At 54.9% G+C, this 22239-nt stretch overlaps 1 protein-coding gene across 1 annotated transcript in view; it reads left to right on the forward strand.

Moving 5' to 3' along the window:
- LAMC3 (laminin subunit gamma 3) overlaps positions 1 to 22239 on the forward strand; it is a 67107-nt gene that overhangs the window by 12817 nt on the left and 32051 nt on the right. Inside the window, exons 2-9 of the mRNA XM_052648819.1 lie at positions 2910 to 3214; positions 7365 to 7495; positions 11462 to 11628; positions 13763 to 13951; positions 14032 to 14149; positions 15381 to 15479; positions 19167 to 19303; positions 21779 to 21892. Coding sequence (XP_052504779.1) covers positions 2910 to 3214; positions 7365 to 7495; positions 11462 to 11628; positions 13763 to 13951; positions 14032 to 14149; positions 15381 to 15479; positions 19167 to 19303; positions 21779 to 21892 — 1260 coding nt within the window. The remainder of the gene's footprint in view (positions 1 to 2909; positions 3215 to 7364; positions 7496 to 11461; positions 11629 to 13762; positions 13952 to 14031; positions 14150 to 15380; positions 15480 to 19166; positions 19304 to 21778; positions 21893 to 22239) is intronic.

The following is a 22239-nucleotide window of genomic DNA, read 5'->3' on the forward strand; positions in this document are numbered from 1 at the left end:
ACATCCTCGCCAACGCTTGGTATTGTTATCTGCTTTAAAAAAAAAAAATAATAATAGCCATCCTAGGCCCTTCTCTGGTGGTCCACTGATTGGGACTCCATGCCCCCGATACGGGGGGCCAGGGTTCAATTCACAGTCAGGGAACTCTATCCCGCATGCTGCAACTAAAGATCTCACGTACTGCAACTAAGAGCTGGGGCAACCAAATAAATTTTAAAGATAGAATAAAATAATAGATATCCTAATGGATGTGAGGACCAATTTTTAAAAATATATAAGATAAATTTATGGAAACATAATTTACCATCCAGTGCACCCAACTCAAGCATACAATTCAGTGCTTTTTAGTATTACTCATAGAGTTGTATACTCATCACCACAGTCCATTTTTGAACACTGTCATCACCTCCAAAGAAACCCTGTACCCATTAGCAATCATCTCCCCCCAAGTATTCTCCCGCCCTCTAAACCCTGAAAACGACTAATCTACTTTCCATTTTTCTGACCGTGCCTATTTGGGACATTTAATATAGGTGAAATCATACTGTATGTGCTCCGTGGAATTAACTTCTTTGTATTTTCGACTGTGCTGGGTCTTCTTGCTGCTCGGGCTTTTCCTCTCGTTGCGGAGAGGGGCTGCCCTCTAGCCACGGTGTCCGGCTTCTCACTGCCGTGGCTTCCTTTCTTACAGCGCACAGGCTGGAGCGGGCTTCTAGCTGTGTACTCGGGCTGAGCTGCATGCAGATCTTCCTGGACCAGGGCTGGAACCCGTGTCTTCTGCACTGGCAGGTGGATTCTTTACCACTGAGCCAGCAGGGAGGCCCGGCTTCCTTTATTTATCATATTGTTTTCAAGGCTCATCTCCCTTGCAGCCTGTGTCAGCTCTTTACTCCTTTCTCTTGCCAAATAATATTCCTTTGTGTGATATACCACGTTTTATTTTTTCATTTATCTGTCGACAAACGTCTGAGTTGTTTCCGGTCTTTGGATTTTATGAGTAATCCTGCTGTGAACATTCGTGTGGAGGTTTTTGTGAGGACATATGTTTTCATTTTGCTTGGGCACACGCCTGGGAGTGAGATTGCGGAGCCACGTGGTAACTTTATTTTAACCTTTTAAGAACCCCCCAGACTCTTTTCCAAAGCAGCTGCACCATTTTACACTTTTACCAGCTGTGTACAAGGCTTCCAGTGTTTCCACATCCTTGCTAACACTCCTTTTTGTCTTTTTATTATATCCATCTTAGGGGAGTGGAGTGGTATCTTGTAGTTTTGTTCTGGGTAGTCATGTTGAACATCTTCTCCTGTGCACATTGGCCATTTATATATCTTCCTTGGAGAAATGTCCATTTTTTCAGTTGGGCTATCTGTCCTTTTTGGGGGGGGCGGCGCGTGGAGCCACGTGGCTTGCAGGATCTTAGTTCCCTGATCAGGGATAGAACCCGTGCCCCCTGCAGTGAAAGCACCAAGTCCTAATCACTGGACCCCCAGGGAAGTCCCCAATGATCTTTTTATTTTTGAGCTGTAAGAATTCTTTATACATTTTAGATAAGCCCCTTAACAGATACATGCTTTGCAAATAGTTTCTCCTATTCTGTGGTTGGCTTTCCATTTTCTCAGTGGTGTCAAGAAGCACAGGAGTTTTTGGTGAAGTTCAGTCCATCTGTTTTTTCTTCTGTCACTTGTTCCTTTGGTGTCCCATCTAAGAAGGCTTTACCTCACCCAGGTCACGAAGATTTACTCTTTTATTTTCTTCTAAGAGTTTTATAGATTTAGCTCTCACATGGGGCCACAATGTTTTAAACAGAAGACTGAAGTGACTTGTCCTCAGTGGGTAAGGAAGACTGTGGACAGTGATGGAGGCGGCAGCAGCAGGGCAGGCCTCCTGGGGCATCCGGGACCGGGCAGAAAGGCCAGGGGAAGAAGGTGGATGCAGGAAGGGGGCCTTGACAAGTTCTCTGCTGCTCAGGCGCGTCTGACTCTGTGCGACTCTACGGACTGCAGCCCACCGGGCTCCTCTGTCCAAGGGGACTCTCCAGGCAAGTATACTGGAGTGGGTTGCCATGCCCTCCTTCAGGAGATCTTCCCAACCTCGGGCCTGAATCCATGTCTCTTAAGTCTCCTGCAGTGGCAGGTGGGTTCTTTACCACTAGCACCGCCTGGGATGCAGGTTCAATCCCTGGGTCGGGAAGATCCCTTGGAGAAGGGAATGACTACCCACTCTAATATTCTTGCCTGGAGAATCCCATAGACAGAGGAGCCTGGCAGGCTACTGTCCAGAGCATTGCAAAGAATCAGGCACAATGCACAACTGCTAAATTGGGAGATAAGGCCGTGGACCCAAGAGATGGAGACTTCTCTTGAGAAATTTGGATTGAGGAGAAGTTTGATGGAAGCACGGGAAGAGTAAAGTCCCGGGGGAATTGCATTAGGATTGGGGCGGGGGGCTTGAAACAGGCATGTCTCCAGACTCCAGGGGTCTGAAATCACTGGGAGGGAAGGAGGTAAAAAGGCACAGGTGGGAGGTCTGGCTTTGTTGGGGTGTAGTAAAAGAAGTAACTTTCTAATGGCAGAGCAGACTTTAGGTTGTGGCACTATCCCATTGCTGGAGCAATTTGAAGCAGAAAGAGGTGGCTGAGTCGGAGGTGTTACATTGCTGATTGCTGTGCAGGGGGGCAATTGGCCTAATTAGGGGATGGCAAATGCCTGGGAATCATGCCAGCATTGTCCTCTCCGGTGTCCCTGACAGGCATCACTAACTGATCATGGCATGCCCCACGCGGTGCTCCAGACAGCCTCTAACGATCCATCCAAGATAGTTCATGCAGCCCAGCCGTTCTGTTCTCCCTGGACCAGGATTCTGACTCTCCCTTCCCTTCTGTAAAATGGGTCCACATCTTCCCACTGCAGGGAAAGCTTACGAGATCACCTATGTGCGGCTGAAGTTCCACACGAGTCGACCCGAGAGCTTTGCCATCTACAAGCGCAGCCGGGCGGGGGGCCCCTGGGAGCCCTACCAGTACTACAGCGCCTCGTGCCAAAAGACCTACAGCCGGCCCGAGGGCCTGTTCCTGCGGCTGGGCGAGGACGAGCGTGTGGCCTTCTGCACCTCTGAGTTCAGCGACATCTCCCCGCTGAGCGGGGGCAACGTGGCCTTCTCCACCCTGGAGGGCAGGCCCAGTGCCTACAACTTTGAAGAGAGCCCTGTGTTGCAGGTTAGAGGGGAGTGGGACTGGGGGGTGGAGGGGAGAGGCTGACCCGGACACTCAGGTCCAGGGGACCAGAGGGAAGACTGAAAGGGCAGGAGGACGCAGGGGGCTCTTCGAGATCCCCTGGTTTCTAGATTCTAAACAACAGAAGCTTTTGTTGTGCCTGAATCTTTTGTGAATGCCTGATAATGAAAGAGATGGAAGAGGGTGCCCTGTGACAGCCACCAACTCAGCTAACCCCTTTCCCCTGGGGAAATGGAGGCTCAGAGCCGGGGAAGGGACTTTCCAGGGGGACATGCGGGTGGGTGGAAGGGTCCTGAGTGCCTTGACTCCTAGCTGGAGCCCCTGCCAGAGCTCCCTGCTCTGGGATGGATGGCCTTGCCTGCCCCGTGTGTCTCCAAGGGCTGTGACGAGGACGAAAGGGAAACGTGAAAAGCACCCACGTTTGGACTCGTGGAGTCGTGGTTTCCATGCTGCCAGGCAGAGCTGTCCGACAGGACTTCCTGCAGTGACAGAAGAAAATGACCCCAAGCTGCGCGGTGCGGTGGGGGTTGTCACGAACCACGTGTGTCTGTAAGAACACGTGAGGTGTGACTAGCACGACTGAGGGACTAAATTTTCGACTTTATTTTAGTTTAATGAATTTTAATTACTAGCCCCATGGGGCTGGCTGCTGCCACCTTGGATAGTCAACAAGAAGGTCGCCAGCAGAGTGAATGGCCTTTAAGAGATGCTTATTCACCCATTGAAGGTGAGATCATAGAAGCTCATTGATCTCATCTCCATGGCAGGGTGCTGTGGCCGTGGGTGTGCACCAGGTCCCCATATCTTGCCCATCTGAGTCCATTCATGGGACAATCAATCCACCTGCATCTGTGCCATCTTGGCAGCGTGCCAAAAGACCTACGGCCGGCCCGGGGGGTCCCCTGTCTTGTTGCCCCATATGTCCTGAATGTTATCCCTGATGAGAAACAGCCTTTGCAGAAATGAGCCCCTTGCAGCCCCCCAGGCAGAAACCAAGGTCAGAGAAAGAAACCAAGGTCAGAGACAAAGAAAGGCAAGGTCACGCTCCCCTTCTTTCCCCTCTGGGCGCCCCCAGGGTGGTGCTTCCTCTAAGGATGGGGAGCATGTGGGATGGGGGTACCCAAGGATGTAATCAATTATGGTGTTGGAGAAGATTCTTGAGGGTCCCTTGGACTGCAAGGAGATCCAACCAGTCCGTCCTAAAGGAAATCAGTCCTGAATACTCACTGGAAGGACTGATGCTGAAGCTGAAGCTCCAATACTTTGGCCACCTGATGTGAAGAGCCAACTCATTGGGGAAGACCCTGATGCTGGGAAAGATTGAAGGCAAGAGAAGAAGGGGGTAATAGAGGAGGAGACGGTTCGATGGTTTCACCAACTCAATGAGCATCAGTTAGGGCAAATTCCTGGAGATAGTGAAGGACAGGAAACTCTGGTGTGCTGCAGTCCAGGGGCCGCAAGGAGTCAGACACAACTGAGAGACCGAACAACAACGAAGGATGTGTTCGTGTGACTGCTGAGTCTTGGATCCTTCTATCCTCCATGCAGGGGGCCACAGGCCTGGGGTAGAAGGCTCACCCTCTGCAGGGTGCTGCCTGGGGCAGAACCACTGCTGCCTGGAGCCGAAGCTCCCGCCTCCTGCTACTTACCATTGCATTCTGGCCCCCGGGTGTGTCCAAAATCAACTCGAGAGCCCACTTGCAGTTTTAACTGGGCCATTGCGGAAGTTGCAGAAGCCCATTGCGTGTGTACACAGGGTCCCCAGTTTGCCCAGAAGCGACCTTCAGGGAGTGACCTGTACAATTTGGGCTAAGGGAGCAAATTCCCCTTCCCTCTCCCAGCTCCCTTCCCGGTGTCTCAGGGAGAGCCTGATGCTGTTCCCACGGTCATTGTCTTCACAGAATGATGAGCAGGTCATAGGCTGCAGGGCAGATGCAGGAACCCAGAGGAGGGCCCCTGCAGACCGAGACCTTGGCGGGTCATTGCCCTCTGGACTCCACTGATATGATGAGGGCATTGGGGTTAGATGCAGGAAGGCAGGCTACCTAGTGGCTAGAGCTGGGACCCTGGGGGTCAAACACGAACCCCAGCTCCTCGTGCACCAGCCCTGCAACTCGGAAGCACAGCACTTACCTTCTCTGAGCCTCAGTCTTTCGGGTCATGTTGTTGTTCAGTTGCTAAGTCGTGTCTGACTCTTTGCGACCCCATGGACTGCAGCACACCAGGCTTCCCTGTCCTTCACTATCTCACTGTCTCCCAGAGTTTGCTCAGACTCATGTCCATTGAGTCGGTGATGCCATCCAATCATCTTATCCTCTGCCGCTCACTTCTCCTCCTGCCTTCAATCTTTCCCAGCTTCGGGGTCTTTTCCCACGAGTCAACGCTTTGCATCAGGTGCTTCAGCCTGCTCGTCTGTGAAACATGGCTGAGAATAAACCCTCCCCATGGGGTTATTGTGAGGACCTAAGTCATAACTACCAGAGAAGGCAGTGGCACCCCACTCCTGTACTCTTGCCTAGAAAATCCCGTGCACAGAGGAGCCTGGTGGGCTGCAGCCCGTGGGGTCGCTGAGAGTCAGACACGACTGAGCGACTTCACTTTCATTTTTCACTTTCATGCATTGGAGTAGGAAATGGCACCCCACTTCAGTGTTCTTGCCTGGAGAATCCCAGGGACAGAGGAGACTGGTGGGCTGCCGTCTATGGGGTCGCACAGAGTCGGACACGACTGAAGTGACTTAGCAGCAGCAGCAGCAAGTCATAACCACACAGTAAGTGTCAGCTGTTGCACCTTCCAGCTTAGGCAGCAGTGATTTGAGTTCTCTACGGGCACTGTCTCCAGACAAAGAAGACTCTTAGTGCCTCAGCTGTGCTCTACTGGGTTCCCACCCGGGCCTTGCCCCTTGCTTCTCAGCTGCCCCAGGGACTGGCAAGCAACATCAGCAACATCTGGGCACATGTGGAAATACAGTCTTATGCCCCACCTCTGATCAGAAGCTGCTTTTTAACCTGATCCCTGAATGCACACTGACATTTGGGAAGTGATTCAGAGAGTGACACCCCCGGGGAGCTGACAAACTCCTCCGAGCGCTGAGGTCCCTTCTGAAGTTTTCTTAACTCCTCCCTGGCTGAAGCATCCTCAGGCAGAGGTCCTGGGCCCCAGGTCACAGGCTTGAGAGTTGCTGAGCCTGAGGGGGACCGGGGAGGCCTGCTGGCCTGAGTCATGCTGGGGTGAGAAGTCAAGACTCTGCCAGGAGTTCATTTCCTGTCCTGATGGGCCTGATTGCTAAACCAGGGGCTCCTGGGCTGAATTAAAAAGGTGATTAACATTCAGCTGGAGCCACCTCTGATTGTGACACCAGGCCGATGAAAATGTCAGCCCTCACGTGGGCTCTCCCCCAAGTCCCCGCCAGCTCTTCCAGGGGGAAGCCTCTCCTCCCACCATCAGCAAGTATTTACCGCGTTGTCTGCTCCGGGCTAGGCAGAGCCCGGGGCTGGGGATGCCACGAGGACCCCGAGTCCCTGTTCTCATGGGGCTGTGTTCTGGTGAGACGTGTCACCTGGGGCAAGGGCCTTGTCTGTGGGAGGCAGCTCCTTAGCCCGTGAGAAGCCTGTAAACCCAGGGCTCTGGGACGCGCCCTCCCTCGGCTAACCTCTAGCGTGGCAGTGCAGTTCTACTGGGAGGAGTCGGGGACCCGCGTGACACGGTTTTAAGAGGGCTGCTCCAGCCCTTCACCCAGCACCTCGGCCACTTGGCGGACTCCATGCCCCGCCGCTGACATTGGCTCTTCCTCCTCCATCACCCTCCTGGGACAGACGTTATCCCTTGTCCCACTTCACAGATGGGAAGAATGTGGAGGTTCCGAGACACTGAGCTGCTTCCCCGAAGCTGCAGAGTCAGGACGGGGCTGGGCACCCAGGTTGACATGACCCCAAAGCACAGGCTTCTTATTCCTGCTGTGTTCTCAGGGTTTGTCTGGGCTGGGCCTGTCCCTGCGTGTCAGGAGACCCCACCACCGACGCCACCACCACCCCCAGGCCACAGGCTGGACCTCCCAGCAGAGCAGGGTGGGAGCACAGGCTGGAAGCACACACTGCTGATGGTGCCCCTTCCGCTCCGTCTTGTCCCCCAGGAGTGGGTCACCAGCACGGAGCTCCTCGTCTCCCTGGACCGGCTCAACACGTTTGGGGATGACATCTTCAAGGACCCCAAAGTGCTACAGTCCTACTACTATGCCGTGTCGGACTTCTCGGTGGGCGGCAGGTAGGTGGTAGGCAGGGCAGCAGTGGGGACGAGGGTGGCTACTGTGGAGGGTGGAAAAAGTGGAAAGGGGAAGTGTGAGTCGGTCAGTCACATCCAGCTCTTTGCGACCCCATGGACTGTAGCCTGCCAGGCTCCTCTGACCGTGGACTTCTCCAGGCAGGAATACTGGAGTGGGGAACCATTCCCTTCTCCAGGGGATCTTCCCCAGCCAGGGATCCAACCCGGATCTCCTGCATTGGCAGGCGGGTTCTTTACCGTCTGAGCCACCGTGGACAGTAAAGAAGCCGTTTCTGGTGCTCTGAGTGATGGGGGGTTTGGGGAAAAGCCAGAGCCTGGTCCCCTGGGTCCAGCATTCAAGACCTTCATGACCTGGCTGCATCCCGCCTCCCGCACCCCTTCCACTGCTTTTCCCACATGAGCTGTGTTTCTGCACCACCTGTGGGACATGCCAGCCCTTTGCACCTGCAGTTCCTTCTGCCTGGAGGCCCCTCCCCCTCCCTTTCCTTCCTTTTTTTGGGGCATCAGACAGGTGCACTCATTCATTCATGCCACATGTGCCCGTGTGCAGCAGTGTTCCACGCTCCCGTCTAACACACAGAGCCTGTTACGTTTTTCGCCCACCCACCGTTCCATGGGACATGTGCTCCAAGTAAGACTAGTTTACAGTGGCCTCGAGCAGGCCCGGGACCCCAGACTTTCAGCTTCACTTCTTTAAGCAGCACTCACGAGCTTATAACCGATGGAGCCTATCAACCTCATTCTTCCCCAAATCTTGTAAACTTGAGTACAGTAGGGTTTCCCAGGGACATTCGCATTGTTGAAAAAGGCTTTGAGGCATCTCTGCATAGGAGGAATGGTTCAGGCTGCTCCAAAGCCCCTCGGCCCATGACCTGGAAAGGTCGCTGTGGGAGGAGCCGCCGTGCTTCCGTGCTTCTCCTGGGGATCGCCAGGCCCTACTGTTGGGACGCCTGGTGCTGGCCCACATACTCCTCAAGCTTCAGTCACTGCATGTTGTCGTTTGTCTGCTTAAGCATCTCGTCTCTCCAAGAAGCAAGGATCATCGACATCTCAGGCCTGCCTTACATGTAGGCACCCGGTACTGGGCCCTCCAGGCACATGTGACATCTTTAATGTAAATGCTTATCGGGCTTCTTGGAATGGAGAAAACAGACAGGTGTGTTCTGGCCCCAGGCAGACAGTCACCAGATTAGACCCCAGTAACCACAAACTAATTAGAACCCAGTACCCGTGAACTGTGGTGTTGGAGAAGACTCTTGAGAGTCCCTTGGACTGCAAGGAGATCCAACCAATCCATCCTAAAGGAGATCAGTCCTGAATATTCACGGGAAGGACTGATGTTGAAACTCCAATACTTTGGCCACCTGATCTGAAGAACTAACTCATTTGAAAAGACCCTGATGCTGGGAAAGATTGAAGGCGGGAGGAGAAGGGGATGACAGAGGATGAGATGGTTGGATGGCATCACTGACTCAATGAACAAGACTTTGAGTAAACTCCGGGAGTTGGTGATGGACAGGGAGGCCTGGCCTGCTGCCATCCACGGGATCGCAAAGAGTGGGACACAATTGAACTGTACTGAACCACGCCCCAGAGTAACAGGGACGGGAGACCAGGGCAAGGTGTGCCATTGGTCAGGGGGACCACCCTGCAGATGGGGACCCCACAGGAGGTCAGGGAGCCCTGATAAGGCTGGAGGAGGTGAGGGGCAGGCATCCCAGTGAAAGAACTAGTGTGCGAGACCCAGGCTTGAGGAACGAGGTGACAACCCTGTGGCTGGAACAGGGGACACAGAGACGGCCGGAAGCTTGTCTGAACCGTGGACCAAGTTTGTGCAGTCAGTGGGAAGCTGCTGAAGGATTTGGCCAGGTAGCAAGAGGATCGGATTTCTAAAACACCCCAGCTCCTGACAGCATAAGCGGGGAGACAAGAGGAGAGAGAAGTTGGTTGTGGAACTTCCCAGATGGTCCAGTGGCTAAGACTCTGTGTTCCCAATGCAGAGGGCTCAGGTTCGATCCCTGGTGAGGGAACTGGATCCCACATGCCTCAACTAAGAGTTCATATGCCGCAGCAAAAATCCCACATGCTGCAACCAACACCAGGCGTAGCCAAATAAATAAATATAAATATTTTAAAGAAGAAGCTGGTTGGGCAGAGAGGATGGGAGAGGTGTGGGTCTGAAAGCTAGTTAGGATGGGAAGTCAGCTCGACATGGGAGTGGTGGCCCAGGAGGGTAGGGAGCAGGGGCTTCCAGAAATCAGGGGTGCTTGGAGGGGATGCAGAGAGATGGGTGTCTGTGAAGGGAGCAAGGGTCCACTGTCCGCACTTGGGGCGTCTGCACCCCTCAGAGGCAGAGGCTCGGGAGTGAAGGGGAAATGGGGGAGCTCTCTGCCCCTTCTCCCCCGACCCCGACTCCACACTTGATTCAAGTCAAACCACCCAGGGGCTGGGCCCCTCTGAGGATGGTGGATGTCAGTGAGCTGCAGCGCCTGCTATCAGGGGGCTTTGGGACAGAGAACATCTGGGTCCCAGCTGCCAGAGCCGGACCACCCTCAGGCCAGCAGCTGGCTGGGGACAGTGGCCTGGCAGCCTGTGTCCCTCAGTGGCCCACAGGAACTTCACTCCTTCCCTTGAAGTCAGAGGGCTTCATGGAGGAGGCAGTGTTTGCAGTATCCCACTGGGGCCGAGAGCAGTCCCTTATCCTGAGATGGGTGAACGCTGTCTCCCGAGACTGCCTGGTGCCTGCCTCACCTGCCAGAAGTGCTGGGCATTACCTGCCTACCCTGAGCTCCCGGAGAGGAGCCAGTGCCCCACTGGCAGTGGTTGGAGAGTCTTCAGCACCCACTTAGGATGGAGCATGAAACGCAGCTTATGGGGAGACACCAAGTGGGCACAGAGGAGTGTCCAGGAGCTGGGGGTCAGTGTGGACTAGGAGAGAATGGGCTTCAGATTCTAGCTCTGCCACATGGCATCCATCACGCCATGACCTGAGCCTCAGTTTCCTTTCCTGTGAAATGGGGATAGTTACAGTCCCTTCCACCGTGGTGGTGAGACTCCAGACAGACGACGTGAGCTGACTGCTCATCTGGGGGCTGAGACAGAGAAGTCTGGGAGCCGGGAGCCATGGCCATCGTCTGAGCGGCCCACTCTGGCCACTTGGGGTTGGGGTGACAGTCCCACAGGGTCAGGTTCAGCGGAGCAGGCTGTGTGATCCTCCGGGCACCTTTGTTCCTGCCTGATTCCACCTGTGTGACCCTGGGGGAGGATGGGCGGGGCAGGCCCAGGACTGCCCTCAAAGGCACAGCCTCACCGGAGCCTTGAGATGAGTTGGGGGCTGTCCTATGTGTGGGGCAGTCTCCTTCCCGTCCCTTTAGACGCAAAGGAGAGGGCATGGGGTGGCCTCCCTGGCTGCCCCCGCCTCCACCCACTGCCCTGAGAGCTGGCCCACCCTCTCTACCCAGGAGACCGAGATGACTTCTTCCCCTGGGTATAGCACCCTGAGTGTAGGTCATAGTGGGCTTGTGAAGTCATGATGGGTTTATACATGTGCAGAGCTCAGAACAGCCCGCTGTGGTCGGCTCTGTTCCTGTTGCCCTAAGCCCAGAGTAGGTGTGGAAGAGAGCTCGAGTGGTAAAAACCCACCTGCCAAGGAGACATAAGAGATGAGGATTCGATCCCTGGATGGGGAAGATCCCCTGGAGGAGGGCATGGCAACCCACTCCAGTATTCTTGCCTGGAGAATCCCATGGACAGAGGAGCCTGGTGGGCTACAGTCCACGGGGTCGCAAAGAGTCGGACACGACTGAAGCGACTTGGCATGCAAAGCTCCACAGCTGAGCAGTAGAGTCAGGGGCTCCCCTGAAGGCCGGGGCTACCTGCTGATTAACCCTTCCTGTGCTGGCGCCTCCCCCAATTTGCAGACACCCTGCCCCCATGTTCTTTCCCCAGGTGCAAGTGCAATGGGCATGCCAGCGAGTGTGGCCCGGATGAGGAGGGCCGGCTGGCCTGCCGGTGCCAGCACAGCACCACGGGCACGGACTGCGAGCGCTGCCTGCCCTTCTTCCAGGACCGCCCATGGGCGCGGGGCACGGCCGAGGCTGCCAACGAGTGTCTACGTGAGTGTCCCGGAACTTTGGGGGCCAGAGGCGGGGGGGGGTTGCAGGCTTGGGAAACCAAGCCCCCAGCCCTGCTTCTGGGTGGGCTGGTGGTAGCTTGGGGCTATCACCCCCACGTAGGGACCAGGAGGAGCTGAGGGAGAGCTGGACGGGGTGTTTGGTCCTCAGCCCTTGCCCCCACACACAGAGCCCCAGACCCAGTCTCCCCAGTTGAGGCGTGTGTGGCGGGAGGGCTGAAAAGGACACCCAACTTGTTCCTTTGTTTTCACGGCTCCAACCGCAGCTGCTAATCAAAGCCAGGCCACCCCGGGCCCTGGGAAGGTGCTGACCTGCCCACCCATCCTCTCCCGCAGGCCCCCAGGCAGCCCTGGGATGCCCGACCCGTGTGATGTGACCAGGGCTGCCTAACCTCAGAGAGGCACACTGCAGAGGCTGGTGGCGCTTTACCTTCCCCACTGGGGGCTCTTCCCCGCCTGGCGTGCCCCTTCCAGCCTCGCTGTGTCCCCAAGCCCTGCCTGCCTCCCTTTCCCCCAACAGTCATCGGACTTGCTAAGCCCTCAAAAGTGTAGCTGGCCGTTGCTGGGCACCAGACCCTGCCTGGTTCCATGCTGGTGGGAGGCACGTCTTCCCACACACGCGCTCCTGACGGCTCAGCCTCTGGACCCACTGTGCTCTTGGGCCTGGGCTGCTGACACAGAGACCCAGGGGGGAGGGAGGGGACGGTCTGTTCCACGGAACAGGATGCTGTCTGCAGGAGCCTCCCAGGGCCACCGTGGCCCTAATGAGTTCCTGCTGCCCTCACTGGCCTGCCTCCACCAGGAAGTCCTCCTGGAGCCAAGGAAGCTGGCTGGCTCACCATTCCCAGTCTGGGGCTGACTCCATGGTGGGGACACCAAAGGTTGTGTCCTCACCCCTGAGGTCACATCTCTGTCCTCCCAGCCTGAAAGCTGGGCTGTATACCTGACCCCTCTCACCCACCAAGTCCAGGCAGCCCTGAGCCCCGATTTTGATCACATTCATGCCCCTCCAACCCGGCTAACTGTGTCCTTCTGCACAGCCAACACGTGGTCCAGCCAGTCACCCCTCCTCTGAGTGTCTAAGACCCCACCTCCCTGCTCTCTCTACCCCATCACCCCTATCCCCTGCCTGCACCACTTTCAAATGCAAATACAATTGCAGTCACCCACATTCTTGCTCCAAGGTGAAGTCCACTGACCCTGACTGCCCAGCCTCCCTTGATCAAGCCCTGGCTGACCTCTTGACCTCATAGCTGCCCCTGCATCCCTCTCCCTCCCGTCACACTGCACAACGCACCCTCCCATCACATGACATGCCACCTCCCACCCCGACCCTGGGCGAAGCCTGCTCCTTTGGCTGTGTCACAAAGGGCCTCTTGCCTCCGCCTGGGACTTTCCTTCCCTTCCTCCTCCTTTGCCCTCCCACTTCCCTCCTGCTCACCCTTCAGTCCCTTTAGCTGTGACTTGCTCCAGGAAGGCTGGCGCCTCCCTGCTTCTCCCGTCACAGCCCCACCCCTGCAGGATGTTCACCTGCCTGCTGCATCTGTCCTTCGTCAAACAGTGGGACCATGTGTGCAGGAACTGAGCTCCTACTGTTCATGGGTCCGCCCCACGCTGGGCTCAATATGGGAGCCAAGACGGAGCTGATCCTTGATACATACTGCTTCTTGAAAAAATGTATTAATGAGTGAATGAAGGTGACTTGTATTTTTCATGCCTCTGGGTGACCTCATGGTCACTGGGGATCAGATTCACACACCATTACGGCTTGGAGGGTCCACAGGGGGAGCCAGGCTGCTGCTTTGGAAGGTAACAAGTCTGTGACCCATGACCAGGTGACTGTAGGCCTGGCTTGCCTGGGAGGGTCCTGTGTTGGGTGTGTTTTATTAACAGTGCCTCTCTTCTTCTTGAGAGTGTCCTATTTTGGAAGATCAACCACCTGGTCTCCAGATTGTTGGTCAAGCCGGGCCTGAACTCCATCCTGGACCTTCCTCCTTCATCCTGGACCTTCCTCCAGCTGCCTGCTCACTCACCAAGGAGGCTGATCGGCACCTGCTCCCCTCCTACCACGGGCCTCAGCCTTACACTCACACCCTCCCCCTGCCTCCTGCCCACAGCTTGCAACTGCAGCGGCCACTCTGAGGAGTGCGCCTTTGACCGGGAGCTCTTCCGCAGCTCGGGCCACGGTGGGCGCTGCCTGCGCTGCCGTGCCCACACAGCTGGGCCGCACTGCGAGCGCTGCCAGGAGAACTTCTATCGCTGGAACCCGCGGACGCCCTGCCAGCCCTGCGACTGCCACCCAGCAGGTGAGTGAGCCGCCCTGCCCCGCCCCCACAACCTCACCCACCGCCGCGGGCCCCTGCTGCCCTGTGCCCTTCCTCCCCAGGCTCCCTGCGCCTCCAGTGCGACGACTTGGGCACCTGCGTCTGCAAGCCCACGGTGACGGGCTGGAAGTGTGACCGCTGCCTGCCTGGGTTCCACTCGCTCAGCGAGGGAGGCTGCAGGTGAGGGTGGCGGGGGCGGTGGGTAGGGATGGTCCGCAAGGGCACGTGGCAGTGGACTTGGGCTGAGTGGCGGGAGGCAAGCGGGGGGCTCCTGAGCCCCTCAGAAGGCAGAGTCGGTGGGCATTTGGATCGATGGGTAGAAGGTGGTACCAGGGAGCAGAAGAGGAAGCAGAGTTGAAGGCTGACCCCCGAGGTTCTGCTTTGGGCATCTTGGCAAAGGGAAGCCTTTCTTAGCAAGGGGGACACAACTCAGGAAGACGCTGAGTCCGCAGTGCTTGGGGTGGGGAGAGGCGCCGACGGGGAGAGAGACAGGCCGGGGCTGCTGGGGTCTGGACCGCAGAAGGGGGTCTACACGTGTGCTCTCACCTGGCTGGGAAAATGCACAGCAACCAAGAAAACGAAGCCGTTATAAATCAGAAGCACTTTTAAATGAATTTGGCTTTGGTTAATTTCCGCAGTCTTCTTGGATATTTGAAAGGCAGTGGAAATGGCATGGGGAAGGTAAGGGAGGCTCTCGCTCACAGAATACCCAGTGGTTCCAGCGTCACGCTTGCCATCGGGTGGGGACCGGGATGCTTCTCCAGTGTCTCTCCGGCCTCTGGACCTTTGCACATGCCACTTCTCTGACCCCAGAGCACTCTCCCTCACTCAACACCCACTGCCACCTCCCCCTGGCCTGTGTCTGAACAAAGTCCTACTCGTCCTTTAGTTGTCAACCAAGGTGCAATCCCCCCACTTCCTCCCCACCCCAGGCATCTCGTTGGTGCTGCCATGGACTTGGGATGTTCTCTCTCCTGTAGTTTGTATCAAAGTCCAGCACCCACCTGTTTGCCTGTCCATCCTCACTGGACTCTAGGCTCTGTGAGGACAGGAACCATGTCTTGTCAGATGGATGGGCAGACAGATGGGTGGAGGAGAGACCAGGTGCGTGGGTGGGTGATGGATAGAAGGGCGAATGCGTGGATCAGTGGATGGAAGGATGCACAGATGGAGGAGTGAGTGGATGAATGGGCAGGCGGGTGGGAGGGGGCAGATGGTTAGCTATTCAGGTGAGTGACTGGGTCACTTCCTTTGCTCAGCGGAAACCAGGGGGCAGGCTCTTGGGTCAGCCTGCCTCCTGTTCCTCTCATGCATCAGGAAGGATAGAGAGAGTCCTTCCCATGAGGATGGGCTGTTCCCACTCTGGAGCTCTCTCATTGGACACCCTCCTCTTGTCCTGTCTCTTTGGCAGACCCTGTACCTGCAATCCTGCGGGCAGCCTGGGCACCTGTGATCCCCGCAGTGGGCGCTGCCCCTGCAAACAGAATGTGGAAGGCAACCTGTGTGACAGGTGGGTGAACCGATCCAACAATGAGCCTGCTGGCAGAGACCTCGGTGGTGGTGGGAGGAGCACAGAGCATGGTCCTCCCAGACTTGGGCAACCCCACCACCTGGCTCTCTTCTTAGAGCACAGCGAATCTGACACCCAGGAAGTCATCCAAAGACTTTATGACACTGCTTATACTGTGACACACCACCACTGATAGTTCATAAGCTGTGAAAATACATCTTCTTGAAAAGAAAGAGCTAAAAAGGATAGGGGAGATCATCTAATCCAGGGATAGCAACCACATCTTACTGGTACCACAATCCTCCTATCTCTGGCCCAGGGCAGACATCACTAATGGAGCACTACCACAACCCTCCCATCTCCCACCCAGGGCAGACATCACTAATGGAGCACTACCACAACCCTCCCATCCCACACCCAGGGCAGACATCACTAATGGAGTACCACCACAACCCTCCCATCCCACACCCAGGGCAGACATCACTAATGGAGCACTACCACAACCCTCCCATCTCCCACCCAGGGCAGACATCACTAATGGAGTACCACCACAACCATCCCATCCCACACCCAGGGCAGACATCACTAATGGAGCACTACCACAATCCTCCCATCTCCAGCCCAGGGCAGACATCACTAATGGAGCACTACTACAACCCTCCCATCTCCCACCCAGCACAGACATCACTAATGGAGCACTACTATAACCCTCCCATCTCCCACCCAGCACAGACATCACTAATGGAGCACTACTATAACCCCCCCATCTCACACCCAGGGCAGACATCACTAATGGAGCACTACCACAACCCTCCCATCTCCCACCCAGCACAGACATCACTAATGGAGCACTACTATAAGCCCCCCATCTCACACCCAGGGCAGACATCACTAATGGAGCACAGCAATCTTTACTGCGAGCTCTACTGTTACCTTAGAATCCTTCTCCATGCCCTGCTCCAAAAAGCTCCAACCAACTGAGCTGAGACTCAAGCTTGTTTGCCATCTTTGCCATCCTGTCGTGGTACAAATGGAGCCCCTAAAGCTCAATGAGGCTGAAGGGCTTTTCCCTAAGCTTCCTGCTCAGGCGTTCTGGGGCCTCCTAGCCCCAGCAGTGGGCTGCCAGACAGATGTGGGTTTATGTTCTTGGGCATCTTCGTCTCCTCTTCCTGGCTTTGTCTCTGACCTCTGAAGCCTTTGCAGCCAGCGTGGGGCGTGCCAGGGCCTCTTTGATCCTCTGGCCATGGAGTATGTGGGGGAACCTGGCCCAGCAGTACACTGTGGACTCCGCTATTGCCAGATCATGTTGTTCCTCTGCTGGGTCAGGAAGACGCCCAGCCTTGACTCTCATCTTGGGCAGCCCCAGGCCTCTTCCTCACCTTGTCTGCGTGTGGCTTGTGGGCCCTGGAGTGGGAGGTGGACACCCTCCTGGGTCTTCCTCCCACAAAACCTCTCAAGTTGAAGAGACAGAGTGAAGTTGGGGGGCTGGATCCCACTAACTCTATTCTGCTGCCTCTACCTTGAGGAGGTTCGCCTCTCAGCCTCTCTTTACCCATCTGTGAAGTGCGAGGACTGGGTGACAGGTTTGTTGGAGCAGCCCAGCATTGAGGTAACTGGCAGATTCTCATGAATCAGATTCCTCCACCTGGGTTGGTCTGAATGGAGTTTCTGGGCAACCCCCCCCAACATCATGCAAACCAGGAATCTGCATTTGTAAAAGGCATCTGCAGGGCTCATTGGGAAAATGGCTGATTCTGAGGCTGGGGTTGAGAAAATACAAGATGAGCCTGAAGCATTTTGCAGAAAGCAGAGAAGTGCTTAAAAACAAAACCAGACCAAAACAAACCCCCAAAAGACCCAAACCAGGACGGGGGCCTGTGTCAAAAGGACATGAACGCCAACCTGAAAGAGTTCCCAAAGCTGGAACAAAATAAATAATAACAATATTGGATTATAACCCAAGAATAAAATAAATATCCATAAGTCCACACTGACATAAACAGATGCCTGAATAAATAAATACATGGGGACAAATCCTCCTTGCAGAAGAATTCCACAGAAGATTTAGAAATGGAGAAGGAGTGAGGGGAATACAGAATCACAGTTAGAATATCAGAGTAACAGTCACTGTAGGCCAGAGCTGCTGATAAATGCTGAAATTCGTGGGCAGAACTTGAAGGAGAAACAGGATATTTGCATAGCCCTCAAACATCTCCCTCAAAAAATTTACCAATAACTGGGACTTCCCTGAAGATCCAGTGGTTAAGGCTTCGAGTTTCCACAATACGGGGCATGGATTGGATCCCTAGTTGGAGAACTAAGATCCCTCATACCCTGTGCCCCCCAACCAAAAATTTTACTACCTACTCCAGTGGTTTCACCATAGGTCCACAATTCTTTCATTATTTCCCCCTCCCAGAGGTGGAGCTTAATTCCCTTCCTCTTGAGTCTGGGATGGATTTAGTGACTTGCTTTTGACAACTAAAATATGGCAGTTTTGCAGTGGAGGAACCTGGTGGCCAGCGCCTTAACCAAGCGGTGAAGATTAACATCCCCAGTGATGTCATACATGACCAGGACATCACAGGGGTATCAGTTACCCCAGTAAGATGTGACAAGAAGGGCACTTTCTCCCCCAAAACCCTTGGCCCCAGTCTGATTATGAAAAACCTCAAATAAACCCAAACGGTGGGCATGCTACAAAGTACTTAACCAGTACTATCAGAAGTATCAAAGAAAGACCTACAAGCTACTACAGATAGAGATTAAAGATACAGTGAAATACAACACCATGTCCTGGATCAGATCCTGAAGCAGAAGACAGACATTTGTGGGGAAAGGGGGAGAAATCCTAATAATGTGTAAGGTTCAGTAAATCATTCAGTTCATTTCAGTTCAGTTGCTCAGTTGTGTCCGACTCTTTGCGACCCCGTGAATTGCAGCACGCCAGGCCTCCCTGTCCATCACCAACTCCCGGAGTTCACTCAGACTCACGTCCATCGAGTCCGTGATGCCATCCAGCCATCTCATCCTCGGTCGTCCCCTTCCCCTTCTCCTCCTGCCCCCAATCCCTCCCAACATCAGAGTCTTTTCCAATGAGTCAACTCTTCGCATGAGGTGACCAAAGTACTGGAGTTTCAGCTTTAGCATCATTCCTTCCAAAGAAATCCCAGGACTGATCTCCTTCAGAATGGACTGGTTGGATCTCCTTGCAGTCCAAGGGACTCTCAAGAGTCTTCTCCAACACCACAGTTCAAAAGCATCAATTCTTCGGCGCTCAGCCTTCTTCACAGTCCAACTCTCACATCCATACATGACCACAGGAAAAACCATAGCCTTGACTAGACGGACCTTAGTCGGCAAAGTAAGCTTTTGAATATGCTGTATAGGTTGGTCATAACTTTTCTTCCAAGGAGTAAGCGTCTTTTAATTTCATGGCCGCGTTAATCAGTGTTAAATTCTTGGTTTTGATAGCGCACCCTGGTGAGGTCGGACGTAACAATTAGGAAAAGCTGGGTAAAGACACCATGGGAACTGTGTCTGTCATGTTTGCAACCCTTCTCTAAATTTGAAATTAAAGAAAATCCCCCAGTGACTGCGGGCTGCGTTGGTCTAGCTGGGCTCCCTGAACACAGCCAGTTCACCGGCCCCCGGGGGCGTGTCCCGCCTCCCTTGCCTCCCTTGCAGATGTCGTCCGGGCGCGTTTAACCTGCAGCCCCACAACCCCGCCGGCTGCAGCAGCTGCTTCTGCTACGGCCACTCCAAGGTGTGCGTGGCCGCTGCTGGGTTCCGGGAGCACCACATCCTCTCCGACTTCCGCCAGGGTAAGAAGTGGTCTCCGCAGCCGCCTCCGAGGGCTCTGCTCCCAGCCCAGGTGGGATGGCAGGCCTGCTTTGGGGACATCCAGTGATGGGGGGTGGAAAGGTGGGGCAGCCTCAGGCCCCAGCCCCGGCGCCTCCCACAGGCCCGCACAGTGGCCATGGTCCTCTGCGCCCTTCTGCACCCCCAGCACCTTCCTGTGCCCTGGCTCCCTTCCAGTCCTTGCCTGCTCCCTCAGTCTCCAGTAGGAGCAGGGGAGGGGATGGGTATATGGCAGCCTCTGGAATCTCAGGGGGATTTTCATTTCCTCCTCGGACCCCTTGGCATATCCTAGCGCTGGGGATCCAGGATTGGTCCCCTGGCCTCCATTTATTGAGCACTTGCTGTATGCTTGACACCCTGCTGAGCTCGTTATGTGCATAGAACCTGAGGGATTCCCTGGCAGGTAGATACTCTCATTCCCATTTTACAGATGGGGCAACCGAGACCCAGAAAAGGGAGGTAACATAGCTTAGCTGTTGGCACCCCAGCTTCATCGACTCCTAAGTTTTGTTCTTCATGGCTGTGCATGGCCTTCTTTCTGAGTCCAGTGTCCAGGGTCCCCAATTCCAGGTGGCTCTTTAGAACAGGAAAGCAGTGGAGCTCTGAACTCTGCCAAACATCATAGCCTGAGTGGGTCCCAGCCATGACCCACTGAACCTCCTTCCCCAACCCTACCTCCAGCATCTCCTCCTCAGGGCCATTTCTGGGGCGCCCTAGATGCAGGGGGCAGTGCGCCCTCTGCTGGACTGAGAGGTGCTTGGAATGGGGACAGCCCTGTGGTCACCTGGCTCGGAGTCAAGCATGTCAAGTATCAGATGGAACTCATTTTAAAAATCCTAGGAGAGCATCGTGATCTGTTCTCACTTGGCCCTGGGTTTGACGATTCAGTCTCAGCATCCCATGTGATCTCACAAACACCCTCAGCCAGCAGTTCTCAAACTTCTGGATCTCTGGATCCCTTTATGCTCTTGAAAATCAGAGAAAATCTCAAAGTTCTTTTGTTTATGTGGGTTGTGTTTTCTGGATTAGACATTAGAACAGTAATTTTAAAGTATCTGTGCATCAATTCATTTACAAATGACTATAGAAAACTTATAACAAAAAAAAAATAACTTCCGCCTGTGAAAAATAACTTTTTAAAACACAAAAAATTTGGGGACATCCCTGGTGGTCCAGCAGGTAGAACCCTGCACTTCCGCTGCAGAGGCTGAAGGTGCGATCCATGGTTGGGAAACTGAGATTCCATATGCCATCGTGGCGTGGCCAACATTTAAAAAAAAAAAAGACAAAAACCTTTGAGAAGAGTGGTGCTACTCATGTTACATTTTTGCACCTCTCTTTAAGCTCTGGCTTAATAGAAGTTAGCTGATTCTTACCACGGCTTCTGCATTTAGTCTGTTGTGATATCACACATCTTGTAGCTCCTGGAAAGTTCTCAGCGTGAGAAAGAGGATGAAGAATGCAAATGACATCTTAATGTTACTAAAAAGATCGTTTGACCTCATGGTCTCCCCTGAAAGAGTCTTAGGGATCCCCCAGGGTGTTCAGACAAACTTTGAGAACTGCTGCTGGGGCCATAAGTACTTCATTGCCCCCCTTTTGCATATGAGAACCTAGCCTCAGAGAGGTTAAGAAATTTGCCCAGGGTCACACAGCCAGCAAGGGGGCAACCTAGCCTAGCACCGAGGAGCTCCAGACTTCCCCTTTCTGACCTCTTTCCCTTTCTTCTTCCCTCCCTCCTCACCCCTTGGGAGCCCCAGGTCTCCACCCTATTCTCCAGCTGTCTTCTGGAGGGTCTCCCCTGGAGGCCACTTGCTCTGTGCCTGACTGCTTGGTGAACTGCTGGGGTCGGGGGAGGGAAGTGGACCGAACTGGGACTGGGTTCCCACCCCCGCCTGGCCACTTCCTAACCAGGGGGCTTCCTTGGGTGCAGTGAGGTTCATGGCACGCACACTTGGAAGGACAGGGGCAGTGAGGTCACAGGCGAGGGAATTCCCTGAAGACCAAAAAACCAGATCAAGCCCGGTCTCATGAGAGACGGCCCACCATGGGGTTCTGGGGCCATGTCCTCATATGTGCTCAAAGTCCATTGATGGGGCAGGGTGCATTCAAAGGTCAGCCATGACCTTGCCCCAACAGAGGCGACTTCCTGAAGCTTCTAGCTTCTCTCGGGGCCCCGTCCCATCCCATGATCCTGCCCTGATCTGGGCTGGGGCTCCAAGCTGCCTAGGTCTGGGCACAGAGCGAGGTCCTGGCCGGCTCCTCTCCCCACCTGACCTGTCTCTAGAACAGTCTCTCCCACTCTGGGTCCTGTTGTTTCAGGCAGCACTCATGCCTCTGGGGGTTGTCCTTGGGACCCAGGGAAGGGTGTGAAGTGGGAGGGGGCAGAGGTCACCCTCCAGGACCTCATGGGGGGCGTGTGTGTGTTTGCTGTCCAGGAGCCGAGGGCTGGCGGGCCGGAAGCATGGGGGACCCAGGACATCCTGCACGATGGAGCCCAGGGGGCCTCCTCCTGGACCCAGAGGACGAGGAGGCAGAACTCACAGCACCAGGTACCCGCTGGCACAGGCAGGGGCGGGGCTGCCCGTGTACCTGCCTTGTGACCACTGTCACAAAGTGCCACCAACCCAGTGGCTAAAAATGTGTTCCGTTAGTGTTCTGGAGGTCAGAAGCGTGAAATGAACTTGCTGGGCCGAAATCAAAGTGTGGTCTAGCTGTGCCCCTCCTAGAGCTTCTGGAAGAGAGTCCCTTCCCTGGCCTTTTCCAGCTTCTCAAGGTGGCCCGCACCCCTCTGCTCATGGCCCCTTCCTCCCTGAGGGCAGAGGCCTGAAAGAACGATGGGGTGTCTACTGGGCCCCTTTCCTTCTGAGCTGTGATTTTCTGCTTAAGTGAAAGTAAA

This window comes from Budorcas taxicolor, chromosome 11 (assembly GCF_023091745.1).
Source record: "Budorcas taxicolor isolate Tak-1 chromosome 11, Takin1.1, whole genome shotgun sequence".
In the NCBI taxonomy this organism is placed as follows: Eukaryota; Metazoa; Chordata; class Mammalia; order Artiodactyla; family Bovidae; genus Budorcas; species Budorcas taxicolor.